Genomic DNA, 27,797 nt, shown 5'->3' with positions numbered 1-27,797 from the left:
CAAAATTTAATCATCGTTTGTATATGAAATCCTAAATAATTCAAATCTGGTTACACACATTTCAAGGTTATTTATGATCTGGTATACTTTCCCCAAATGTGCAGCAAAAAGACCGATGCAATGAAGACAAGACTCATGACTAGAACTGGCACTGGACCACTACAGAGAATTTAAATTTTTAAAAATAGCTATTACCATGTATACTTAAATTTTAGTCAGTGCTAAATTAATTTCTTTTGTGAAAAAACTGTAGTAGTCATATATGCTGGCAGTACTTTAAAAGTATTTTGAAAGTAATATACAAAAATCAGTTTAAACAGCAGTGAGTTCTAATTTTTATTTTCAGTAGGGCCAACAAAAGAAAATGATTAATTTCTCTTTATGATTCCTATTTGTTAAATAATATTTGGCAAAGACTGGGGGAGAGGGGGCAATGTATACCACAACAGACTATAACTCACACAGTAATGTTAATCCTGACAAATGGGTTTGTTTTTTTCTTATAACAACAATTGTGTACTAAATGAAATTGTAGTTTTTATTTTTCTGGTACTTTTTTTTATGTGTTCTACTTTATCTTACTGAACATATTTAATCAGTACATTAACAATAATAGATTTCAATAGAATACAATCCACAATTATATTTCTAGCACCATTACAAAAAAACAAAAGCTTTTACTGCATATTGTAACAGACAATTTATTAATTTTGATACTTGATTTTACAATTTAGGATTTCAAATATTAAATTAAAATAAGGTAAAACAATCTTATGCTATTAATCCCTCCAAGTTCTTCTGAGTCAAAAACACTTTTTGTCTGCATATCGTTATTAGAGACCACCTGTTATCTGAGGAGAGGCCTGTTAGTCCTCAGAGTTGCCAGTGTAATGTGTTGCCCATACTAGCGCAACTCATTACATAGGCAAATTATGATAATTAAGACCACTGCATTATTAAAGCAGTTTAAATACTTCTGGCTGCAAAAACACAAAGGACAAGAGAGTGCTGCAAATATCTTATAATTTCCCTGAAGTTATAATATATTTAGCTAAAGTTATAACATAACTTATGGTCATACAGCACTTCAAAACAGCTGAGAGAGAGAGAGAGAGAGATTTTTTTTTTTTATGAAACCCCCAAACACGAGAGGTATTAGAACCTATAGTACTTAGTACCGTGCTTGGGTTGGAGGTTGAGAAGATGAAAGAAGATATTTGTTGACATTAGACTTGAACTTCTGTATATAGACTAATTTTCAGGAATTGCGTATGAAGAAAGGTTATTCCAGAAAGTGGCAGTTGAATGGATAAACAAGGAAGATGAAAAGTTGGTTCTGTGAGTTTGAAGTTGGACAGTAAATGGATGTTGGCTGGTGGCGGCACATTTTCCGACTGTTTTTGAAAGAGAGACCAGGAATTATAGAAGCCAATTCAGAAGAACAGTGCCCATGGAAGTATCTGTAGAAAAGGCATGCAGCAGAAACAGTACATCTATGCGACAGAGAGTGGAGAGGCTCTGTTAGAGAGAAGTTATTAATATCCAAGTTACCCTGAGAGAGAGAGAGAGAGAGAGAGAGAGAGAGAGAGATTTTTAAATTCACACATGAGGAATTCTTTAGGGAAGGGGATGCCACAAGTTTGTCAAACTGTAATGAGGAGCTAAATGACTGTGATAACTGAAAGGAAAGTGGAGGAGAAATTATTGAACATGGACATAAAAAAGGCACCTGGAGATGATGGAATCTATCCAGTTATGCTAAGCAAGCCAGCAAAGGAGGTAGGTAAACAGTTAGTCATAATTATGAGAGCATCCTTGGATTCAGGGGAGATCCCTATGGACTGAACATGTGCAAATGTATCCCCAATTCATAAAGGGGATCAAAAGGTGATGCAAGAAATTACAAACCCATTTGCTTAATATCTGTTCCTGAGAAAATAATGGAGTCATTGGTTAAAGAAGTAATGCAGGACCATCTAGACAGGAATGCAATTATAGCACAGTTACAGCATGGATTTGTTTACGGGTGATCTTGTCTGACCAATTTGATTAGATACTATGATGCAGTAACAAAGGAACTGTATGCAAAAAAAAAAAAAAAGGTTTTGATATCATATACTTGGATTTCTTTTGGAAGACTTTTGATACTGATGCACATAAAAGACAGCTGTACAAACTGGAATAATGGGGAATTGAGGGCAAGTTACTGCCACGAATAAAGGGATGGCTGAGCAGGAAGGAGAAGCCAGAGTAGTTATCGAAGGGCACCGCTCTTTGTGTACACATCTTTATCAGTGGAGTCCCCCCACCAGGGTTCAGTGCTGGGCCCATTGTTGTGTTTAATATTTATTAATGATATTGATGATGGTATAATCAGCCTTAATGTTAAAATTTGCAGATGATTAAAGGTTGGTAGGGTGGTTAATGACAGTAATCAAGCTAAGCTACTGCAACAAGAGCTAGAAAATTTAGGCTAAGAAATGTCAGTTGAAGTTTAACATTGACAAATGCAAGGTACTGCATCAGATAGCAGTAATCTCAGATTAACATACCAAATGTGTGGTAATACACTGCCAGCATAGTGGAAAATGAAAAAGACTCGGGAATAATTGTGCAGTCAGATACAAAGTTGTATGAGTAATGCAGAGAGACTGCCAGAACAGCTCACGGGGTTTTTGCTCATGACATACAGAAACTTTGTTAGCAGGGATAAGGAGGTGATTATCCCTTTGTTCAAGTCCATGGTTAGGCTGCATCTTCAGTACTATATACATGTCTGGAGACCTTATTTTAGGATGTTATTTTTGGATTTTAGGATGCAGAGATGGGCAACAAGATTGGAGAAGGAAACTAAAGGGTGCTTTTACCAAAAAAGGCTTCAATTCTGCAAATTGCAGTGTTTGGAGATTAAGCACCAGAGAGGAGATCTAATTGATGTGTTTAAGGCCTTGAATGTATTGAGTAGGCTCAATGTTGACGGCATTCTTCCTCTAGCTGAGACTACACCCATGAGGGGACATAAATTCAAATTGAGGAAAGATGGTTGCAGGATAGATATGCAGAATTTTGCTTTCAGCCAGCAGGTGGTTGATTGTTAAAACAAACCTCCATCTGTTGTTGTTGTGGAAGTGGGTAGTTTGAATAAATTCAAGGGAAAACTAGATAAATTGTTGGAGGGGATGTACTGGTGAGATGGGTAGTTTTTTGTTTTGGCTGATATACTATAAGTTTGGTTTCTTGCATCATTTGCCACTACTAACACATCACTATCCTATGGAAATTTAACATATTTCACAAAACAGTTACAAAATGAGAGCAAACAGCATGAGGAAACACAGAAAGAAAGATTAATTATTTTGGTTAACTGCTGTGTAAACAAAGTTAACTTGATCATAATCAATTTTCAATAACAAAAGTTCAGGGACATGTATGATCACAGATTCACCACAAATCCATTCTGCGTATCTGTTGTTTCAGACAAGAGTGAAATGCTGCAAAATGCAAGCTTTTACACAAGGAAAATAATAACACCAAAAACATACATTAAGGAGAGTTAAAAACAGCAAATTAGGGAAGAGAGAGATTTGGAGGTCATGATCCAATCAGACATGAAGTTCTTTGCAGTGTAGATGGGTGTCAAGGAGGAGCCCATGGTGTCCTATTGACATTATTTCTTGAAAAGATCCAAAAACAGATGGCATGCTTGTGAAATCAGGAAAAGGGGACCTGTCGAAAAGTTTTGAATATGTGTGATAAAGAACTTGGTAACTACAGACAATAGACGAGACCTGATTGCAGTCTATAAGGCAAGGAAACTATGGGCAAAAGCCCATGGTTTCCTTGTACTATATGGAAATTATTAATATTAAGAACACAGTCACACATCTGCATTGAATGAAATAAGTCCTTCGACATTGAACAAGTGCTCATCTTTTGAAACTTGAGGCAAGAGTGGATAATTTGAGAGTTGATAGGACAAAGTGCAATGTGTGTTAGTTGGCTGACGGTACCAGTCATTTCCCCCATCTCCTTGTTGTGTACTTTGTTTGTGTAGCACAGAACTCTGTGTAGGCCAGAGATTTAAAGTGTGTGGGGAGTGGAAGGATGTGTAATATTGTGTACCATTGTTCTTCTGACCATTTAGCCATTGGGTTCCATCATTACTCGCACTTGGCCCCGGAGAGGCAGGTCAGGTACCCAGTACATTTTATTTTGTACTCTAGCAGGCCCTACTACCTAGTTTCCAAAGACTTCAATGGCAAGGGCATATGTGTGGGGAAAATAAGGGGGGAGGGGTAAATGCTAGAATATAAAAGGCCGAGGGAGATTTATGTAAGTGCAGTTTAAATTTGGATGTTATTTATTTGATAAATTGTGTGGGGTGCACACTGGTGACTTAGACAGAGTAGGAGAAGACTGAAGGCTGGGGGGGAAAGACAGAGGTACAGGGACGATAGAGAAGGCGACCTCAGAAAGTTAGTGAGGCAGGCCCATGCCTCATCAGGAGGAAGAAGGGGGCAGCAGGGGAAGAGACAGGGACTCATCTCCTCCCCACTAGGCTGGGGAGGGAAGTAAAAGAAAACCAGTTGAGAGTGCTCAGTTTGATTGCCAGTGTGGCACGTGGCAGCAAAGCTGCTGGTGTTGCCAATGTCTGGGTTTAGAGTCTTGTGTGGGATCAGGTCTTGTCCGGGATTTGTGATCACTTCCTTGTTTCTTCTAGTTATAGTGACAATTAGGTAGATTGCATTTCATGGGATGCAGTCCCTTGCATGGTTGTTCTTTTTACATTGTTGTGTATTCAGGATCCAGACGTGTTAATATACTTGGGACGGAGTCCCATCCAGGATTTACCGTCACTTCCTTGTTGTCTCATTATGTTGTAGTGCCAGTTTAGTGCATTGTCTTTCCTGGGACATGGTACCCTCTGTGATTGTTGGCCATGTGTTGTGGCATTGTAGCGATAATTCGTCAGCTGAATTAAAAGTCGAATTAAAAGTCATGCGACAAGCAAGAGTTATTGAGTGTTATCTCATTCGGTATGGATTTTCATTATGGCTTTGGCTAGTTATACTAACAAAAGTTTTGGGGATGTAGATAGAGGCATCCTCAAAAATACAAGAAAATGAATGTGTGTGTGGTCCAAGGATTAGGGGTAAAAGTACATTGGGTAAGAGTTGATGGTCTTGGTGGTTTAATAGGCTCCTTAAATGTTCTTCGTTTGTTGAAGACCATCTGTGATGTCTAGAGACGTTAATTTTTATTGTATCGACCCATGGCCTGTAAGGAGGTACGTTATGTACAGGTTAGGAGGGAAAACCAGCTTGGGGCTTTTGAGAATGCAAATGTTACTTTAGGGATGAATTTCTTTGTAATTGCTCCCTTAGTAGATGTCATCCATCTGTCCTGACAGGCCTGCTGCAGGTGAGCAAGAAGGCGCCTTTTCTCTGTCTTGCGATTGATTGCTGGGTTGGTGGTGAATCCAATGGTGGTAGTGGAGATTCCTTTGGACAGATGATACATGTCACATCTAATTATTTCAAAGTCTAGAGGGAGGACCCCAGCGAGGATTTGGAAAGCAGGAGTGCTCACCGTGCAGCAGGCTCTGGTGATGGTAAGTAGTATTGCTCTTCGGATTTCTTCAGATTTTTAACAATAGTTGCCTGGTGATCAGACCCCTGCAGCATATGAGATGGCCAGAATAAATACTGCTTTGTAAAACAGGGCTAGGGTACATCGGTTTAGGCCCCAGTCCCTGCAGGTGACCCTTGCCACCAATGCTGTGTAATTTCTTATCTTCTTTTGGATATACTGTAGGTTTAGGAGGAAGGATAGTTTTGAGTCCAGGATTACACCAAAGTGCTTGATGGTTGTGGCATTGATCTTAATCTGCGGTGGTCGGGTTGAGCTTGTGTGCCCTTTCAGGAGGATGCTGGAGGTTTTCTCAGCCAAAATTGTCATGTTATGCTAGGTAGCCCACTCCTGGAGGAGCCAGAGCGCTCGGTTAGCAGAAATTTCAAGCTGGTCCTTTGAGTTGGCAGGCAAGGAAAGGATCAAATTGTCTGCATAGGCTTGGGACTTAACATGCCCAAGATCTTGGTTTAGGAACTCATCCAGGACCATGTTCCAGAAAGTTGGTCCTAGGACCAAGCCCTGTGGGCATCTCCTGTAGATCTTTCTGATCATCCTGGAGTAAGGAGTCTCTACACTGACAGATCTGTCACATAGATAGCTTTTAATGCAGGGGTAGAGATTTTGAGGAATCTGTGCTTGCCTGAGCCTGCGAAGGATTCTCAGCCACCAAAGTGAGTCGAATGCCCTGGCAAAGTAGGCTGCAATTACAAGAAGTATTTCTCAGGTGTGGATTGAGCAGATGTTATCAGGTTATTTATTACATCTGCAGTCGAGCGCCCTGGACAGAATCCATATTGGTTGTTGGCCTGTAGGTTTGTGTTTTATAATACTTGTGAATTCTGAAGAAGAGTTTGCTGAAAACAGTTAGGAAGGCGATTGGTCTGCATGATGCTGGCTGTTATGGCGATTTATTCGGATTCTTGAGGAGAAGTCAAAAATTAGCTGTCTTCCAGTCAAGTGGAAAGGATCCTTTTGCTAGACAGTGGTTGAAAAGGTTCAGCAGCAAGTATGGATTGTAGTCTGCCACTATCCTGACAATCTCGGGCTCCAGAAGATCAGGACCTAGGCATTTCCTGTCCTTGAGTTTCAATACTGCTCGATGAAGTTCCTCCAGGGTGAAGGGCTCTTCAGTTTCTTGCATGGTGTAGCAATCATTGGAGGCACACAGTTGGGCTTGTATTGGTGTGAAGTCAGAGATTGGTGGCTGGAAAATGGTATTGAGTATTGACTGCTGCCAGGTAGAGGTTATTGTGCCTTGTGGTGTGGGAGTGGTTGTCAGAACCTCTCACCTGGGGAATTTATTAGTTGTAACTTTATATATTGGGGGGATACAAGGACTAATAGATTAACAATAGCCACTGGCAGAGGTGGAAGTGATTCTTGCACTGCTTCTATTGAAATGAGCAGAAGCCTGAAAAACAAGATGCAGGATATTTCAGAGACTGCTGGGAGTCATTGCGGTACAAGTAAACACATGGGTTGTGTTAGGGTAGCTAAGAATAGAAACAGGTGCATGTATACCTGCGTGTACACCAATGCTAGGAGTTTGGTAAATAAATTTGATGAATTTGAGGTATTGCTCAAAACATCAAAGGCAGATATTGTTGGGATATCAGAGACGTGGTGTCACACAGATATAAGTAATGCGGAACTGGAATTTGGGGAATACAATGTGTATAGAAAGGATAGACAGGACAGGAGGGGAGGAGGGGTTATGCTATTAATTAAGAAACACATAAGGTCCAAGGAAGTGAAGCCAGTCGACATCGATGGACAGGGCAGTGTCGAGTCAGTTTGGTGTGACATAAGCATAGGGAAATCAAAATTGAGAGTAGGAGTGTGCTATAGGCCTAATGACTCTGATGAGTATAATAAGATATTGTACAGGGAAATAGAGTGGGCCAGTAAATCAGAGAGTCTTATAATGGGGGATTTTAATTTCCCAGATATTGACTGGAATTTGTTGGTTGGTCACTCGCACACTAGCAAGGCTTTTGTGGATTTATTGGATGATTGTTTTCTACATCAGCATGTTCGTGAGGCAACATGAGGGAGCAATACTCTTGATCTGATTATCAGTAGTGATTCTTCATGCATTAAGAATCTGCAGATAAATGAACCACTAGGTGGCAGTGATCACAGTGTGTTGAAGTGGGATTTACTCAAGGAGGTAACTACCATCAGAGGTAAAGGGAAGGGTTTTTGTTTTCGTAAAGGCGACTATGATGGTCTGAGACAGTATTTAAATTCTATACAGTGGGACCAACTGATGATGTTACCAACAGCGAACTCAAAATGGGAAGCATTCAAGGAACTAATCTTGGAGGCTACCAGGCTTTACATACCAACTAAGAAATATTGTTCAAGGTTTAGGCCTAAATGGTTGTCAGATGAACTAATGAGGCATGTGGCAGAGAAGAAAAATGCATGGGATACATACAAATTAATGGGTGACATGGAAGCCTATGGCAGATATAAGTTGGTCTGTAACCAAGTCACAAAGGAGATTAGGCAGGCAAAGGCAGACTACGAAAAATCCTTGGCAAAGGATGCAAAGAAAAACAGAAAAGAGTTCTTTACATATTTAAACTCGAGAAGGAAAGGGATGAATCAGATTGGTCCACTGGATATTGATGGTTCAACAGTTGAGGATCCTGCTCAGGTGGCTAACAATCTAAACGAGTATTTTGCATCTACATTCACGCATGAGGAGTTATTCAGGAAGGAGAATGATGTAGGTAAAGTAAACATTGGCAGTGAGCTGGATGATTTTGTAATAACTGAGAGGAAAGTGGAGGAGAGATTGTTGAGGATAAACATAAAAAAGGCACCTGGGGTGGATGGGATCTATCCAGTTATATTAAAGGAGGCAGCTAAGGAAGTAAGCAAACCCCAATTAAGTAGCCATAATTATGAGAGTTTTTTTGGACTCAGGGGAGGTACCCATAGACTGGAGATGTGCAAATGTAACCCCAATTCACAAAGGAGGATCAAAGGCTGACACAAGTAATTATAGACCTGTTAGTTTAACTTCTGTTCCAGGTAAGTTAATGGAGGCACTGGTTAAAGAAGCACTGCAGGATCATCTAGACAAGAATTCAGTTATAGCTCAGACGCAGCATGGTTTTGTTAAGGGCAGGTCTTGCCTGACCAATTTGATTGGATACTATGATGTAGTCACAAAAGAACTGGATGCAGGGAATAACTTTGATATTATATATTTGGATCTTAGAAAGGCTTTTGATACTGTTGCACATGGAAGACTGCTGCACAAATTGGAGCAGTGTGGCATTGGAGGCAAATTGCTGCTGTGGATAAGGGGATGGTTGAGTGGCAGAAGACAGAGAGTGGTAATCAATGGACACTGCTCAACGTGGACTAATGTTATTAGTGGAGTTCCTCAGGGTTCAGTGTTGGGTCCGTTGTTGTTTTCGGTGTTTATGAATGATATTGATGATGGGATATTAAGTTTAATGTCCAAGTTTGCAGATGATACAAAGGTTGGCAGGGTTGTTAAGGACACTACTGACGCTATGCTGCTGCAACAGGATCTGGAAAGGTTGAACAGATGGGCTGAGAGGTGGCAAATGAAGTTTAACATTGACAAATGTAAAGTACTACATATGGGAAACAGTAACCCCAGAGCAACGTATCAACTCTGCGGTACTACACTGACAGTGGTGGAGAATGAAAAGGACCTGGGGGTAATTGTGCAGGCAGATATGAAGTTCTCTGAGCAGTGCAGACGAGCTGCAAGAGTAGCTCATGGTGTTTTGTCAATGATATACAGGAATTTTTCTAGCAGGGATAAGGAGGTGATTATTCCCTTGTATAAGGCAATGGTTAGGCCACATCTTGAGTACTGTATACAGGTCTGGAGGCCTCATTTCAAGAAGGATGTAGAGCTGCTGGAACGGGTACAGAGAAGGGCAACAAGATTAGTGAATGGAACAAAGGGTTGCTCTTACGAAGAAAGGCTTAAGTTTTGCAAATTACAGAGTCTGGAGACTAGGCACCGGCGAGGTGATCTGATAGAGGTGTATAAGGCTTTGAATGGTTTGAGCATGCTCAAAGCCAATGGGATTCTTCATCTTGCTCAGAATAATCACCTCAGAGGGCATAAATTCAAATTGAGGAAGGACGGATGTCGGATAGATGTGCGGAAATTTGCCTTTGGCCAGCGGGTGGTTGGTTGGTGGAACCGACTTCCATCACTTGTTGTTGAAGTTGATAGCCTAAACAAATTTAAGGCTCAACTGGACAGGTATTTCGAACGAACGGAGGGGTGAAATGGGAGTGGTGTGTTTTTTTTTTTTTTTTTTGGCTGATGCTGAATAAGCTTGCTTTCTTGCATCATATGCCTCTACTAATGCTAATGCTAATATCCCTTCCCAAGGGTCGGTATTCCCAGTTGATGCCACCAGGTGCTCTCAAGATGTCCTTTTCCTTTAGCGGATTAGAGCCATATAGATGTTCCTGGCTATTCTGTTTTGTTGTCTCAAGACGTCCACATCTGGCTGCGGCCATGATCTTGCTCTTTGGAAAGCTTTCCTTTTACTATTTACCTCTCTGTGGAGGCGCTGCAGCTCCGGGGATCACCAGGGAACAGCACTGGGGAGCGGATTCTTTTGTTTAAAGGTTGTGGTACAGGCATTTGTAATAACCCTGGTAGTTCTCTGTGCACTTCTGGATCCAGCAATTTACAGTCCCCTGCCGGGAATTGCATGACAGAGATGTCCAGGGCTGCTATGAAGTTGTCCCAGTTAGCATTTTCTATTTTAAATCTGTTAAGTGTGAGTTTGGGATTCAATGGTTACTATTGGATTCTAGACTTTTGGAAGGTTATGGCCCGGTGGTCTGAGGTGGTCTAGGCCTCCTGTACACACCAGCCAGAGATGTAGCCAGCCATCTGTCTACTAGCCAGGGTGATTAAGATATTTGATTCCCAAAGAATGGATGAAAATTTTGGCAAATTGTGGCCTATTTAATATGGTAAGCTGTGAATTGGAGATAAACTCCTCCAATCGCTGCCCACTGTGGGTGCCACTATGGTCATCAGACCCAGCAAACCAAGCAGGAGAGCAGCAGTTTATGTATGCCCCACAATAATCTTCTCATTGGGAAAGAGGGCCGCTATGTTTTCCAGATAGTTTATTGTTGGTAGAATATTCTCTCCAGGTCTGTTATATATAGAAACCACATAAAAGGTTCCAAGGGGGCCTATGATATGCAGGCACACTGCCTAGGCTGTGTAGAGACTTGATATTTTGGTGGTGATGGTGAGTTCTGGGTTCCTGACTACAATTGCTGCCCAGGGAGTTTCATTATCTGCTTGGATTATTTTGTGTGTAAGTGGGTAACCCTGCACCTGCCTGGCATGAGTATAAGGTTCTTGAAGGATCATGATGTCAATATTTTCCTCATTTGCAATTACTTTAAGCTGGTCTGGAACTGCCTTGGCCTGTTGCACATTAAGTTGAATGAATTTGATCTGTTGGGTGTTAAACTGTTTAAGGCCCATAATCGGTTCTATTGTGCTCACATTGCCTTTAGATAAACTGGACAACTGTTGTCTCTTATTGAACGATTATGAGGAAGTTTTGAGCTTTTGCAGTTTGTGCAGACTGGCTTTGTTTGGTTTTGCTGGGGCAGTTCTTATACTCATATCCCTACTGGGCACAGGTTGACTCAGCCTGAGAGCAGGTGTGTGTGGTGTGTCCAAACCTGCAGCACTTGAAACACTTTGGGACAGCCACATGTTCTTTAAAATAATGGCTGCCCCAGTCAATATATATTGTGTTTTGATTTTTTATTGTATGGCTGGGGGGTTAACTCCACCACCCATTTGACATTATTATCTGACTCAGATAATAATGTCAAATTTTATGAAATTTTGGCTTAATAAGCTCTTCTTGAGGCCGGCCAAGTCAGGGTGAGATGCTTGTAATTTATGGTAGTATAGTTTCTTCTGTGATTTGCATAGGTGTAGAGTCCTTGCTGACATCAAATATGATTACTGAGGGACTTTTTTCTTTGGTTGTTCTGCAGTAAGGCCAAGTGTTGAGATGGCAGGATTTTTTATGATGTCTTCTATTTCTTTTGATGTTTCAGTTTCAATCGATACCCCAACATTTCAGATCTTCCTGATTGATTTAATTCTTGTAGTTTTAAAGTGTTCCTTCACATTATTGACGACTGTATTCTTGACTTCCTCACCAGACTTAATTTCTTCATTGTCAATAGGTTTTAGAATAACTAAATTTGGGGTTTTTAGTAGTGTTTTTCTTTTGGTTGTTGGGCCAGAGGCCTCATCACTCTGCTTGTTAGCAGTCCTCAGCGTATCTGGATATGAATGAGGGCACTGTTGCATTTGGTTTCCTTGTTCCTCCATATAAGCCTCTAATTTGGCTGGAGCCTTCTTGCATTTGATGTGCATATTCAGCAATAAGTATTCCATCTTTGACCAGGTGGTAATTATCTTTCCTCTCAGGGCTATAGTTATGTGATTACTGGAGTCAGTCATAAGGTCCTCCACAATTCCCATTGGAAAGTTTTGACCAGGTCCATGATAGGGTCATCAGGGGATGTTGGATCCAGCATTGTAGCATTGTCATAAGGTGTATTCGGTTGCTCTTAAAGCTATACAGAGTTGCTGTTTCTTGCAATCTCAATGTCTTGCTTCCTGCCACTTTCTGGGAAGTCGGTTTTGCCTCATTGTAGCTCCTCGACAGACGAGTCAGCAGGAGTGAGAGCAGTTTGGTCACTTGTTGTGCTCTCTCTCTCTCTCTCTCTCTCTCTCTCTCTGCATTGTTTTTCCCAGCACTTGGGATGCCACTTTTGCACTAGCTGCAGAAGTATGAAGCTCGAGCCATGGCACTAATCTTTGGAATTGATCTTCCAGAACAGCATTTCCCCTAAGGTTCTTTTGCAGGGGCCATTACCGATCAAGTTGATATGATAGGGAGGATGATGTGAGAGTTGCTAAAGTGATATTTGCCATGATGGAAATGCCACATACAGCAATATGACAATTGGTTGCAATTAGCTGTAAGACACATTGAATGATTTTGTTAATGCAGTTTGTTACACATGTGTATGTTCAAGATGATTTACTGAATCAATGCTGTTTTCAAAATACTCTGCCATATATATATATATATATATATATACACACACACAACTACATATGGTAAGGCATTATTTACTATACTACTTTTTTTATACACTAATTGCTTTCATCAAGGTGCTCTATTTCACTAGTTCATGTGGTTTATCACATTGTGTGTGTGTGTGTGTGTGTGTGTGTGTGTGTGTGTGTGTGTGTGTGTGTGTGTGTGTGTGTGTGTGTGTGTGTGTTCAGAGAATTATGTGCACATGTTCTGTAGACTGAAGAATGCTGAATAACTTATGGGGAATGCCATCTGCCTAAAATTGGCTAATTACCGCCCACTAAAGATGCCTTTAAGAATTCTTCTGGTCTCTGACAAGATGTGGACCCAGACCTCTCCAAGCAAGTGATAAGTGGAGACCCCATAAATACCATGAAGGAAGACTGCTCTGTTGTATTAATCTAGGATAAATTTCAGCTGGCTTTATTCTTTTCTTTCACCAAAAACCTGATCATAACTTTGTTCTCATGTTCTCGATCTCTTCAGCCAGCAGGTAGTTGATTGTTGGAACAAACTTCCATCTGGTGTTATAGAAGCTGCTAGTTTTAATAAATTCAATGAAGAATTAGACAAACTATTAGAGGGATAGTAGTTTATTTTGCTAATGTTTTATAAGCCTGCTTTTTTGCATCATTTGCCACTGCTAATACTGAAACAAATTTCAAGCCTTCAGAATTAACTACTTTCTAGAAACAAAACTGCATATGGAACAAAACTTGAGTATGGACACAGTTTTTTTTTGTTTTTTTTTTGGTAGCTGTTGGCGCATCGGCTTCTGTGGCTATAATGCACCTCCCAAGGTTTTTGCAGTTTTTGCTGTGTGATCCAAGCCCGAGGCCGGAATCGAACCCGCGACCTTTGGGTTGCCAGGCAGGCTAGCCCGGTCAGCAGACACATAGTAAACTTCCACTTATGGAACCCAAGTTTAATGGACTTCAGGAACAACATAAAGGTTCCACTGATATTTTCATGGGACCTAGTGACATAGCACCTCCCAAGGTTTTGCTTTCTTTATCCAGTGCTTTAGTGAAATTCTTAATCAGTCCAAGCTTGATGTGTAAAGGGGGAAGAAAAATCTTTTGTGGATCAACCAATGGAACATACTTTACATTGCTTTTGCCATCTCTCTTGTCCCAGTGTTGTATGACGTAGTGTTTGGCTGTTGCACGACTATCCCACAAACACAGGAAACAACAGTATTTTGTGAAACCACCATGCAACCCAACCAGCAGTCCAATCACTTTGAGATCACCACAAATATTCCAACCATAGTCATTGTAACGTATAGCAGCAAGAATCTGGGACATACTATTAGTATTAGTATTAGTAACGGCCATATGGTGCAAGAAAGCCTATGGCTTATGCTGCACCAGCCAAAAAAAAAAAAAAAAATCCGAACAAAACAATGATAAAAACAAAAATTAAATAAATAAATAATAATAATTAATAAATAAATAAAAATAATAAAATGAAATTAAAAATTAAATAAAAAGGAAATTAATCCTATCATCCTATGCGCTTCCCTTACCTGAAAGTACTATCCAGATGACCTTTGAATTTCCCCAAACTGTCGGCCTCTACCACCCATGAAGGCAACTTATTCCAGTAATTTATAACTCGCTGGCTAAAATAAAACTTCCTGCAGTCCAATCTAAACATTTCCCCGCGTAACTTGAATTTATGTCCCCTAGTTCTAGCATCATTTATAATCTTGAAAATTTTGTCCTCATTCATTTTACTGATGCCTCTCAGAGCCTTAAACACCTCAATCAAATCTCCTCTAAGGTGTCTAGTTTCCAAACTCTGCAACCCACATATTCGAAGTCTTTCTTCATAAGGACGCCCTTTTGCCGATCTCACCAGGCGAGTTACCCTTCTTTGCACCCTTTCAAGAAGCTCGATGTCTTTCTTTAGGTGCGGTCTCCATACTTGAACACAGTATTCCAAGTGTGGTCTAACATAGGCCTTATATAATGGGATTATCACGTCCCTATCTCTACTTGCAAAAGTTCGATAGATCATCGATAGGACACCATGGGCCTTCCTTGCAACCTGTTTACAATGCTCAGAGAATTTCATGTCTGACCGTATCGTAACACCCAAGTCCCTTTTCTCCAGTACTGGGTTTAGTTGAACTCCACCAAGTGAATAAGTTATTTTGGGATTACTGTTTCCCAGGTGTAATACCTTACACTTTGTTGGATTAAAGCACAGCTGCCATTTTTCTGACCATTCTTGAAGTCTATCTAGGTCTCTCTGAAGAAGCTCAGCTTGACAGTGATCATTAACTACTCTACCAATTTTAACATCATCTGCAAATTTAGACATCACGCCCTCTATCCCTTCATCAATGTCGTTTATGAAAATTAAAAACAACAGTGGTCCTAATACTGATCCTTGGGGAACCCCACTTCTTACATCAACCCAATCTGAGGAATAGCCATTTATCACAACCCTCTGCCTCCTGCCCTGAAGCCATCCTTCTATCCATCTAAGGATTTTCCCAGTGATTCCAACCTGTTCCAGCTTATAAAGCAACCGCTCATGTGGGACTGTCAAAAGCTTTGCTGAAATATAAATAAACAATGTCGAAATTATTCCCTAAGTTTCGTAAGTTTCTTTCAGGCCAACAGCATGAACAAGAGGAATTGATGGTAAAGTATTTCCATTATGAAGCAATACTGCTTTCAAACTTAGCTTTGACACATCAACGAACAAACACCATTCAGAGGTATTGTGATCAATGTTCAGTTCGTGCATAAGAACAACTATGTCTTTGCAGACACACGTGCTGTTTTCCATTGCAAAATATCTTGAAAACTCTTCATTTTGCTTATGGAATATTGTAATGTTTGACCTTTGGCAAGTAAGTTCCACTGTAGTCTGGATCCAAGTAATTCAACCTTCTCTTTGGGTAAGCCCAAGTCTGATCAAGTCGCTTAATTCTTCTTGTTCAATGTAGTGTGGGGCCTTTTCTTTTTCAGGCTCATAGTCCAAATCATGTGAAGTAAATTGGTTCCACAACATCTGGTAAAACGATTTCTTCTGTACCTTCATCACTACTTCCAATAACCCAAAATTTTGGTGGCACATGTACTGGCAGTTCTTTACCGTGTGGCACTGGCCTAATTGCTGATGGGATATTTGGATATTTGATGCAGTGCTTGCTCTTTTTGGAAATACCTTTTTTATTTTTGTCATGCAGAAATAGCAGTCATTGAAATGATTCTTGGGCTTGCGCCACACCATAGGGATGGCAAAAGGTAATGCTCTCAGCTTGCCATATAATCACAGCCTTAAGTTTGTTGTACAAGTAATACAACAGATATGTGGAGTCCAATTTTTTTCTTGGTCACCGATCCTGCAGCCGAAGTACAATGAATATGCAACTTTTGTGACATTGTATATTTTCTTCCTCTGAGTTTTTAGGGTTAAATGTCCACAAACATAGCAGAAGTTGTCTGGGTGATTGATGCAGTTCTGTGCTTTGTCTTGTCCATTTTAAAAATGCATTAACCTAAAAACAGTAAAAGCAATTGGTAAATTTGAACAGAAGGTGAATTCTTGTAGTGTAGTTTATCATACACTATATATTGAACAGTAGAATGGTGTAATAAAAATACTGACTTGTCTGGAAAAGTGCATCAAAATCAAAATATACTATATTGCAAGAACAGTAATGATGTACTTGCTTAACTTTTAGCCCAATAAACAAGACCAACCAAAAGTTAATAAGTTTAAAAATTGCATTTCAAACAGTAATGATATCTTTGTACAGAATCCAGTTATCTATCTATATCTTAAAACTGAGATATGATAGGAAATTTTTATGATTGATTTTAAATTCTATACATAAAATTTGACCAGAAACAACCATTGATTTGCTGGAGGTAAAAATCATGTTGGGTAATTATCTTTAATCAATATCTCAATGCTTATAATTATATTCAATGATGGAATCTGCTTTGGGCTCAGAAATACAAATATTAACCAGCAGATTCTTAAACCGGGGTTACCCACTTGCTACAATAGACAGAATTAGGTTACAAGCTAAGGATAGAATACAAAAAATACACCAACCAACAATAGTAATAATTCATCTGTGATAAAATGCCTTTATTATAATCAAAATATAAAATAATATATGTACTGATTGTATAAACTGTATATTAAAATAAAATAAAATAAAATAAAATGATGTATAACAAGAATAAAATGCGATAAAACATAAAGTTAAAAGTGCTAAAATATGTTTAAAATCACTAAGAACCACTAGAACAGGAGCTTTCAGCAGTAGCAGCTACCTTCATCAGCAATAATGGTTACAGGCCATCCGACAATCTACATATATATAAATACATCTCAGCAGGTCCGCAACACAAACTATAGCATCTGCGCATAGTTCACTTCTTGTGCATTGGAACTGGAAATTGGACGGGCCACTCTAAACCGTTTGTCTCTTCTTAGGATAAGGGCTTCAAAGAGTGGATGAATGCGACAGCCCTTATCCCTATTAAGACTGTAGCATTTGGACGAACATATCCTTAAACTCTCTAGCCATTTCTGGTTCCAAAAGCCATGTGCTCTATCCATGATCACGGCTTCTTTAGTTGTAATACCATGCCCAGTTACCCAGGCGTTGTGTGGGCAAAATGAAACCCAGACTGCGAGATCACCTGGGAGAACACAATAGAGCCCTCAAGACTGCCAATTACAGAGGTTCAGCTGTAGCTGATTTTTTTTTTTTTTTTTTTTTTTTTTTTGGTTTTTTTTTAGGAGCATTAGCAACTAAGGCCATATTGCTCTGGGAATAGGCAGTGGTCATTCCCTGACCTTTAAGCATCCTCCGTATTTGGTGGTCACGGGCTATTGTTAGTTATTGTTATTTGGTTTTTAGGAGCATTAGCAACTAAGGCCATACTTCTCCGGGGGGATATGCAGTGGTCATTCCCTGACCTTTCCGCATTCTCCGTATTTGGTAGGCACGGGCTCGAACCCTGGTATAATCAAGAAGCGTGTGCTACGCACTGCTGCTCCTGCCCACCTGGCTACGGAGACACGGTGGTCACAGGCTAGAACCCCAGTCTAATCAAGAAGCGTGTGCTATGCACTGCTGCTTCTGCTCACCTGGCTACGGAGGTGCCACCAAATACGGAGAATGCGGAAAGGTCAGGGAATGACCACCGCATATCCCGGAGCAATATGGCCTTAGTTGCTAATGCTCCTAAAAAAAAACCAAATAACAATAACAATACGGAGGTGCCAGCTGTAGCTGAACATGCCTGGGAAACTGGGCATGGTATTACAACTAAAGAAGCCGTGACCATGAATAGAGCACGTGGCTTTTGGAACTAGAAATGGCTAGAGAGTTTAAGGATATGTTCGTCTGAATGCTATAATCTTAATAGGGATAAGGGCTGTCGCATTCATCCACTCTTTGAAGCTCCTATCCTAAGAAGAGATGAACGGTTTAGAGTGGCCTGTCCAATTTCCAGTTCCAATGCACGAGAAGTGAACCGTGCGCAGATGGCAGAGTTCGTGTCACGGACCTGCTGAGATGTATATATATAGATTGTCGGATAGCCTGTAACCATTATTGCTGATGAAGGTGGCTGCTGCTGCTGCCGAAAGCTCCTGTTCTAGTGGTTCTTAGTGATTTTAAACATTTTTTAGTGTTTTTAACTTTATATTTTATTGCATTTTATTCTTGTTATACATCATTTTATTTTATTATTATTTTAATATACAGTTTATACAATCAGTACACATATAATTTTACGTTATTTTATATTTTCATTATAATTAAGGCATTCTATAGAGTTGAGTCAGTGTTTTTTAATAGCATTACAGATGAATTATAGAGTTCTGACTCCAGAGGCCTCTTCAATGAACAATAGTAATATCAAAAAATACTTTTATTTCTGTCCCATATGTTGAACAGTGACACAAACAATTTAGCAGATTCTTTAAAGCTACCGAATTTAAAATTGTAGCCAGGCCAATACGGAAATTACACACTATACCGAACGATTGCTTAGTCCTTTCCTTGTTTGCAACACAAATAAATGACCTAGTATACAACATTTCTTGCAGTGACTGCAACTCGTCTCATCAGGGTTCTATGCGGTTTCCCTTGAATTTTTGTTAATGAACATGCAGCCTCAGTTCATGCTTCTCATTCAGCAGCATCAGAATTAGCCTTTCATTCCGTTAATGAAAAATATACTTTTTTATTTAATGAGCCCAAAATACTTAGTGTGCAATGTAATGATACGAGATTATTAATTGCAGAAACCGTCAAAATTAAATTATACGAGAATTCTATTAACCTTCGCCGGCCATATCTAATCTCCGACTCGTGGTCCTTTACGTGCATGTGCAAAGACAAATAATCCCTATTTAAGTTCCATGCTCATCCCTATTCGGTAATTTTCATTCCTGTGATCACGACATATAGTCAAAAAGCATTGTCAGCTGCAGAAAGGAATATCATTTTGCAATTTTTCGTTAAATTAATTTTTGACACTTAATTTTTAATTGCGTTAAATTGATTTTTAATTGTGTTTATTTGATTTTTAATTGTATTCAGTTGATTTTTAATTATTGTTAATTATTTCTTACTGTAATGTAAGATTTTCAATTCTTTAATTGTTTTCGTTTTAATTTCTGTAGAGTATCATATTGAGGTAAACTTCTCTTATTCTTTTACAAATATTGATATCAACGTAGAATGTATTGAGCATTATAGCTCTGGTTCATACTAACATATATCATATACATATATAAAATAACTGCAATAAATATTATTGGCAGTTAAACTTACATTTTAATTCCTGAGGAATCATCAGTGTAAAATCTCCACATTCCTTTACTGTTAACACGAGCAGATTTTGATCTGTTACCTGCACTAAGAGTTTTCCTACAAAATATATTCCAAAGAGAAATTGAGCTGTTATGAATAGCCTTACCATTAATAGACTTAGCATATTATCTTCGAATTTAATATAATATATAATAATGTTATTTTATTTAATATAATATAACAATATTTTACATTAAATGTTATTAAGTTATTCAATTTGTGCTTGTTATTACAAAAATTTCTTCAGTTTATAATAGCATACCACCTATAAAATGTCTAATATTCAAGAGCAAAAATAGAAGTTTTAAAACATTGTTTTTTGGGAGTTTTATCTAATAGTGATATTTTGGGTTAGTTATTTATATATTTTATTTAGTTGTATTTTGGAAAAAAATAAGCAAATGTAGAAGTTTGTTTTCTTATTTTAAAACAGTGAGAAGGGGGGATACACACCCTAAGACTAAGGCAGTCTGGAGGGTGTACCTGTAAGTAGATTTCATCCCACTCATGAACTCCAATAATCTGCTTTTAGTAATGAGAAAAAACTAATCGATATATCGTTATCGACTTCTACTGTGACTACCGATAACATGCTGAAAATGCTGGGAGAAACTCCGGTAGTGGGAAACGAATTTGTCTGGTAACAGTTTCCTGAAGTTCCCTGTGGTTCTTGTGTTGGCTTTCTTTACTTTAGCAGTGATAATTTAATAATGCTATTTCTCCCAAAGTTATTTTAAAATTAAACCAAAATTATCTTGTAGATTCACTGCGAGGTTTTTTATACAAAGATTTATTATTATAGCTCATTCTTATGTGTACTGCACACATTAGCATTAACCTTTCCATTTCACCCATCCATTCACTCCAAAAATTTGTCTATTTCAACCTTGAATTTATTTAAAGCTTTCAACTTCCACAAGGACAGATGGAAGTTTGTTCCAGCAATCAATCACTTGCTGGCTAAAGAGGGGAGAGAATATTATAGAGGGCAATTCAAAAGAACAGTGCCCATGGAAGGATCTATAGAAAATACATGCAGCATAAACAAAATGTCTATGAGACAGTAAGTGGAGAAAATTTGTAAGAGATGGGTCACTAATTAACCTAAGTGCTCTCTTTTGAATGGAGTCTAGAAATCTGAGAGAGAGGTTATAGGAGCACTGCCCCAGATGTGGGAATAATATTCCAAGTAAAAGGGGGGGGGATTTGAGATTTGTATAGAGTGAGTAGCTATTTAGAAGAAAAGTAGTGACAAGAGTGAAAGAGAAAACCCAGTTTTTTAGATGTAGAGGAAGCAATACTTGTGCTAAGGGTGATTAGAAGTTAGGATAATCCCTAATAGAGATATGTCATCTTGTCTAGAAATTTGAGTGTTGTTGACAGGACTGAATTTTAGAAGGATTGAAATTAACTGAGTTGCCTTTGCCCCACTGGAGAATTACTTGGAGATCAGCATTTAAGGCACTGGTAGCAGATATTCAAGAAGTTGAAGCAGTGCAAGGTTTTTTCAAACTGTAAGGTGGAATGCATCTGCTATCATCAGTAAAACTATGGATAGGATTTCCTGTCAATGAAAAAGGTCATTAATGTACAAGAAGGAAAGAGTGAGAGAAAGAACTAAAGCTTGGAGAACACCAGCATTAATGGAGAAGTTAGAAGACAGCCTCTACCATCACAGCAAGCAGTCAGAGAAAAGGATACCTAATTCAAAACATGGATGGCAATCCATAAGATGGAAGCTAATTTAGAAGATCTTTATGCCAAACAAGGTGAAAAGCCTTAGAAATTCAATAGCAACTGCTTGAGTTTCACCAAACTTTTCAACTGAATTTTTCCAAAGACTGGTAACTTCAGCCAGCATATCAATAGTGGATCAACACTGACAGAATTCATATTGACAATCATTGATCAGATGGAAGGTTTCCTAGATTGTTTAGGAGTTAGTAGTGAATGGATTTCTCCATTACTTTAGAAAGAGTAGAAGTGTAATGAACAATAATTGGATCGGAGGGATTAATCACCCTCTTTAGAAATGGACTGGATATAAGCAGCTTTCCAAGCAGAAGGAAAAACTCCAGTGGAATAAGTGTAAATGCACAGGTTTTGGGAAAAATGGAAAAATACTATGAGGACTTGGAGTCTTCTTGACATCAAGGTTGCTAAAGATTCTTCTGACATCCTTTTGATGGAAGACTATGCTAGGCATTGAACTGGGAATGGTAGGTGGTGGTTTACCAAAATCATCAATACAAGAGTTAGAAGAAAAGTAGGATGCTGGCATCTTTAGAGTCAAGGGAGGTCCCCATGGACTGGAGTTGTGCAAATGTATCCCCAATTCACAAAGGGGGTGCAAAGGGTGACACAAATAATTATAGACCTGTTAGTTTAACTTCTGTTCCGGGGAAAGGTTAAAGAAGTGATGCAGGATCACCTAGACAAGACTGCAATAATAGTTCAGACAGAACATGGGTTTGTCAAGGGGAAGTCTTGTCTGACCAGTTTGATTAGATACTATGATGTGGTCACAATAGAACTGGATGCAAAAAATAATTTTGATATCATATACTTGGATTTCAGGAAAGCTTTTGATACTGTTGCACATGGAAGACTGCTGTACAAATTGGAGCAATATGGCATTAAGGGCAAGTTGCTGCGATGGATAAACAAATGGTTGAGTGGGAGACGGCAGAGAGTGGTAATAAATGGACACTGCTCTATATGGACTAATGTTATTAGTGGAGTCCCCCAGGGTTCAGTGCTGGGCTGAACCCTGGGGGACTCCACAAATTTTTGTTTTGTGTATTTATCAATGATATCAATGAAGGTATATCAGGCTTAATGTCCCAGTTTGCAGATGATACAGAGGTTGGCAGGATTGTTAATGACAGTAAAGACAGGCTACTACAACAGGATCTAGAAAAGTTAGGCAGATGGGCTGAGAAGTGGCAAGTGAAGTTTAATATTGACAAATGCAAAGTACTGATTATGGGTTGCAGTAACCCAAGAGAAATGTACCAACTGTGTGGTACTACACTCAGGGAGGTGAAGAATGAAAAAGACCTGGGGGTAATTGTGCAGTCAGATATGAGGTTCTCTGAGCACTGCACACGGGCTGCCAGAGAAGGTCATGGAGTTTTGTCAGTGATATATAGGAATTTTGCTAGCAGAGACAAGGAGGTGATTATCCTTGTATAAGGCACTGGTCAGGCCACACCTTGAGTACTGTGTACAGGTCTGGAGGCCTCATTTTAGGAAAGATGTAGAGTTGCTAAAACAAGCACAGAGAAGGGCAACAAGATTGGTGAGAGGAACAAAGGGGTGCTCTTACCAAGAGAGGCTTAAGTTCAGCAAATTGCAGCATCTGGAGACTAGACGCCTGCAAGGTAATCTGATCAAGATGTAAAAGGCCTTGAATGGTTTGAGCAGGCCCAATGCTGATGGGATACTTCTACTTGCTCAGATTAAGAACCTGAGGTGGCATAGATTCAAATTGAGGAAAGACAGTTGTAGAATAGATGTGCGGAAGTTTGCCTTTAGCCAGCAGGTAGTTGATTGCTGGAACAGACTTCCATCTGTTGTTGTGGTGGAAGTTTAATGTGGTAATAGCTTAAATAAATTTAAGGCTGAACTAAATAAATACTTGGAGTGACCAGATGGGTGAAATGGAAAGGTTTTTTTTTTTTTTTTTGGCTGATACTGTATAAGCTTGCTTTCTTGCATCATATGCCTCAACTAATGCTAATGATACCACATATCCAGTATCAATAGTTTTAGAGCTCCAAACCTGACCCCAAGAATACATTAAATTAAATAAAAACAAATATGACTATTATATGATTACTGTTACCATGGTGAAGTGGACGAAGCTGTTTGACAAAGGTCATGATCATGGATTAGTACAACACGGCTTCGTGTTGTACTAAATCTCTGAAGTTTCAGATAATGTCCTAGTGATGAAAGTTGATAGTGAGGAAAATCCTGGCTCTCTGGCATTCTGCTTTATTGTGAAAGTAGTCTAACTGATGGTATTTACCATCAGTTAGACTACTATGAAATGACTAGATCATCAAATGGTATCTGTTATTTATGAAGTCCATTAAAGTGAGGTTTACTGTACTGTATCGCACAGCTGTAATCATGCTAATGGGAGAAAAGGTTGTTATCTGGTTGCAATGAAAAGTGATAAAAAAAAAAAATGTTCTTCAGAGAAATATAGCACAATTATGAATGCTGGTTGGGACACTACAGCAATTTGAAGAGCAACAAGAAAATATTCAGTGAAATGTGTTATGATTAAAATGTGACACTCTTTTATTGATAATTTTCCACAGAATGAATATAACTGCCCAACATATAGCATAGAGGTTGAGCTTGAGAGTGCAGTAGCACACATACACACATTTGAGCTGACCATATTTGGAGCTCATGTGACTGCTAAATTTTGTTAAAGATTGTATTCAGTATCAAAATGATTATTTGTGAACTCCTCTGATCTGGTGGTTGTACTGAAGTATAAACAGAACATCTTTAATTCATAAGATGCAAAAGATACATGTTATCAATTGGATAGAAATCCAATACATATAGAATTTGTTAAAATTTTAAATATCATTTGTCATATTCATTTAAAATGCTGTTCATTGTGATTTCTGAGTGACTTAGTAGAGTTATAAATATAACTTTGTGGACTACTTGAATTAAGAGTTTTTCATTTCAAGACCAATATTTTGTCTTATAAGAACTTTTGAGTTCACAAAGTAATAATAGCAATAGCAACAGACATTAAAGACAACGGCCATTTTCAGACATTTATTTTAAAGAAAAATGTGTTTTCAAATATATAAATTTTACATTTATTGCAGTCAGTGCCAGACCAAGGTATTTTTGCACCCCAGGCAGAAAGATTTTTTGCACCCCCTTTACTAAGGATATATATATATATATATATATATTTTTTTTTTTTTTTTTTTCATGATTTGTAAAATTTTGGGCCCTTCAAGACTGGCACCCCGGGCAAGGGCCCTACTAGCCTGTGCCTTAATCCAGCACTGATTGCAGTACTGAGATTATCTTAGACTACTCAGTATTTTAACATGTAAACACAATGTTGCACTCTGAAAACCAGATGTATATACAGGATGGTCCAATACAGTAGTAGTTTATAATTTTTTTTTTTGTTTCAGAATACTTGAATATAGTAAAAATATCATGGGCCTTATAATGAAGGAGAGGATTAAAATTGTGAAGTTGCATGCAAAATATGAAAATGCTACAGAAGCTGCACACCAGTTCAAGAAGTTTTTTTGAACATACCACTCACAATAAAAAGACCATATCAAAAGAAATCCAAAAAAAATTAAGTAAAATTTGGAATTTAAAATATCTAAAACAAACTTAAATAGAATCATAAAGGAACTTAAATACAAGATTTATTATCCCACATTGCTACAAAGTTTGAATGATAGACGATAGAAGATTGGAATTTTTTACAAACCCAAATATCGTTGACAATGTTTTGTGGACTGATCAAGCCTCACTTAAACTAAATGGAACTGTGAATTGCCATAACTGTGTTTATTTTACTCTTAACAACCTTATTTATTCTTGAACAAGAATTTAAACATTCCTGGCTTGACAATTCGGGCTGGAATTTGGACAGTAGGTGTTCTAAAACCTTTTCTCTTTGAGGGAACTGTGACAGGAGAAAGCTACCTGAGACTGCTAAAAGACAAAATCATTCCATTAATGCAGGCTAAAATCAATTTTCAGAATTACTTTTTTTTTAATGGAGGATGGTGCACCAGCTCACTGAGCAAAAATTGCCCAGGAATTCTTAGATGAAAAGTTCCCAGGTTCATAGATTGGATGGCGAGGTTCCACTGAATGGCCACCATGCTCCTTGGATTTAAAGCTCTGTGATTACTTTTTATGAAATTCCTAAAGGATAAACACAGTTCTCTGCTAGCACTTCAGCATTCAATAGTAGAGAATTTGAGAACATTTCTGAGGAATTGTGCCTTGCTGCATGTCACACTGTATCCAAAAGAATACATTTTTGTAAAGACCAAAATGATGGCCATATTGAACAGATGTCTTAAATGTATTTTTTTAGTTCTTTTATTTATGCCCTTTAATTAAAATATATTAGTATTGGCCATATCATGCAAGAAGTCTAAGGCTTATGCTGCACCAGCCACAAAATAAATAAAATAAATAATTAGCATTAGCAGAGGCATTTGATGCAAGAAAGCAAGCTTATGCAGCATCAGCCAAAAAAAAAAAAAAAAAAAAAAATCCACTTCCACTTCACCCCTCTGTTCGTTCAAAATACCTGTCCAGCTGAGCCTTAAACTTATTTAGGCTATCAACCTCCACCACAAGGGATGGAAGTCTGTTCCACCAACCAACCACCCGCTGGCTAAAGGCAAATTTCCGCACGTCTATCCTACATCTGTCTTTCCTCAATTTGAATTTATGCCCTCTCAGGTGATTTTTCTGAGCTAGAGGAAGAATCCCATCAGCATTGAGCATGCTTAAAACCATTCAAGGCTTTATACACCTCTATCAGATCACCTCGCTGGTGCCTAGTCTCCAGACACTGTAATTTGCAAAACTTAAGCCTTTCTTCGTAAGAGCACCCCTTTGTTCCATTCACTAATCTTGTTGCCCTTCTCTGTACTCGTTCCAGCAGCTCTACATCCTTCTTGAAATGAGGCCTCCAGACCTGTATACAGTACTCTAGGTGTGGCCTGACCATCGCCTTATACAATTAATAAATAATAAAAAAAAAAAAGGAAATATGCATTTCCCTCCTCCCATAGGTATCCAGCTGACCTTTGAATTTCCCCAAACTGTCAGCCTCTACCTCCCATGTAGGTAACTTATTCCAGTAACTTAACTCACTGGTTAAAATAAAACTTCCTGTAATCCAGTCTAAACATCCCCCCCCCACCCTCGTAACTTGAATTTATGGCCTGAACTTTAGCTCTTCAGCCTCTCAATAAGCTTCAGCCAGATTTTCCACTGTCACCATATGAAACAGAATTTCAAATACTTTTACTCCACACAGTGAGTTCATAAGTTCAGTAAAATATAGTATTAGAACATTTACTGTCCTTTTTTTTCCATAGCACTTTTTCATAACATTCTAGCAACATCTATGACTATATGTATTGAGTTCAATGGACAATCAGATGTGGCAGGCAGGATTTAGGCTTTTATAAGAAATAAGTTTTTTACAATTAAAATCATTAATTTCAGGTAACATTTGTATAAAACAGGCATTCCTTCTTTAAGTGACTATAATGTTCGTTTGTTTCCATGAAGTAAAAAACTAACCTTTGCTTCGCTAAACTGGAGCTTGATTTGGCTAGCAGAGCCCTTGAAGATGACTTTCCTCCATTGGCCATAATTCCAGTATCATGCTAAAAAATATATATATATATATAAATAACATTTCAATAAAAGAAACTGTTATAATTATGTTTGGTGAATGATTTTAAATATATATAAAAAAAAATCCTAATCAAGGTCTAGCACCACAAAAAGCAAGTTCATAATTAAATTTTTCTTTCAAAGAGAGCACTTATACAAAAATGTACACTGTTACTATACAGAGTGATTCATCATTCAAATTCTATAGAGGATTTGTGACAACACAAGGAATTAAAAATAAACTTGGGCATTATCCAAAACAGCATAGTACTTAGTCAAAACAACATTGAAGTTTTTATAATGTTACTTTCATTATCAGAGAAATGGATGCAAAATAACATGATTACACAAAATACTCCCTATATTCCCTATGAATTGTTCTAGCTTGTTTGTACTGCTAGTGCTTGAATTTCATACTGGACTGTACCTAGATCCCTAGATTTTTATCATAGATCCCTAGATCTTTATCATAGTACACTATTTAGGTGTTATCAAATCATGCGTTTGGTAACACCTAAACTACATTATTCTGGGATTTCTGATACCCAAATGCAGTACCTTGTGTTTATCATTGTTATACCTCAATTGCCATTTTCCAATCCATCTACTTAGTTTATTTAGATCTTGAAGTATCATACCCTGATCATTGTCACTATTGCCCACCTTTATATCAAGAGAGACATTTTTTTAAAACAAGATTT

At 38.4% G+C, this 27,797-nt stretch overlaps 1 protein-coding gene across 1 annotated transcript; it reads right to left on the bottom strand.

Annotated features, from left to right (window-relative positions):
• Positions 1 to 71: 71 nt before the first annotated feature.
• LOC150075053 (protein transport protein Sec61 subunit beta-like) lies at positions 72 to 27,082 on the bottom strand. The gene is made up of 3 exons (XM_090389069.1): positions 27,001 to 27,082; positions 19,624 to 19,719; positions 72 to 159 (listed from the first exon to the last, which is right to left on the bottom strand). The coding sequence occupies exons 1-3, from the start codon at positions 27,069 to 27,071 to the stop codon at positions 72 to 74; spliced, it is 255 nt and encodes an 84-aa protein (XP_090245195.1). The 5' UTR covers positions 27,072 to 27,082.
• Between the last annotated feature and the right edge of the window lie 715 nt (positions 27,083 to 27,797).

Source organism: Mastigoproctus giganteus, chromosome 14 (assembly GCF_048544385.1).
Source record: "Mastigoproctus giganteus isolate SK-2022 chromosome 14, ASM4854438v1, whole genome shotgun sequence".
NCBI classification, from domain to species: domain Eukaryota; kingdom Metazoa; phylum Arthropoda; class Arachnida; order Uropygi; family Thelyphonidae; genus Mastigoproctus; species Mastigoproctus giganteus.
Note: the sequence above shows the minus strand (reverse complement) of the source record. Positions and strands in the feature narration are given on the sequence as shown.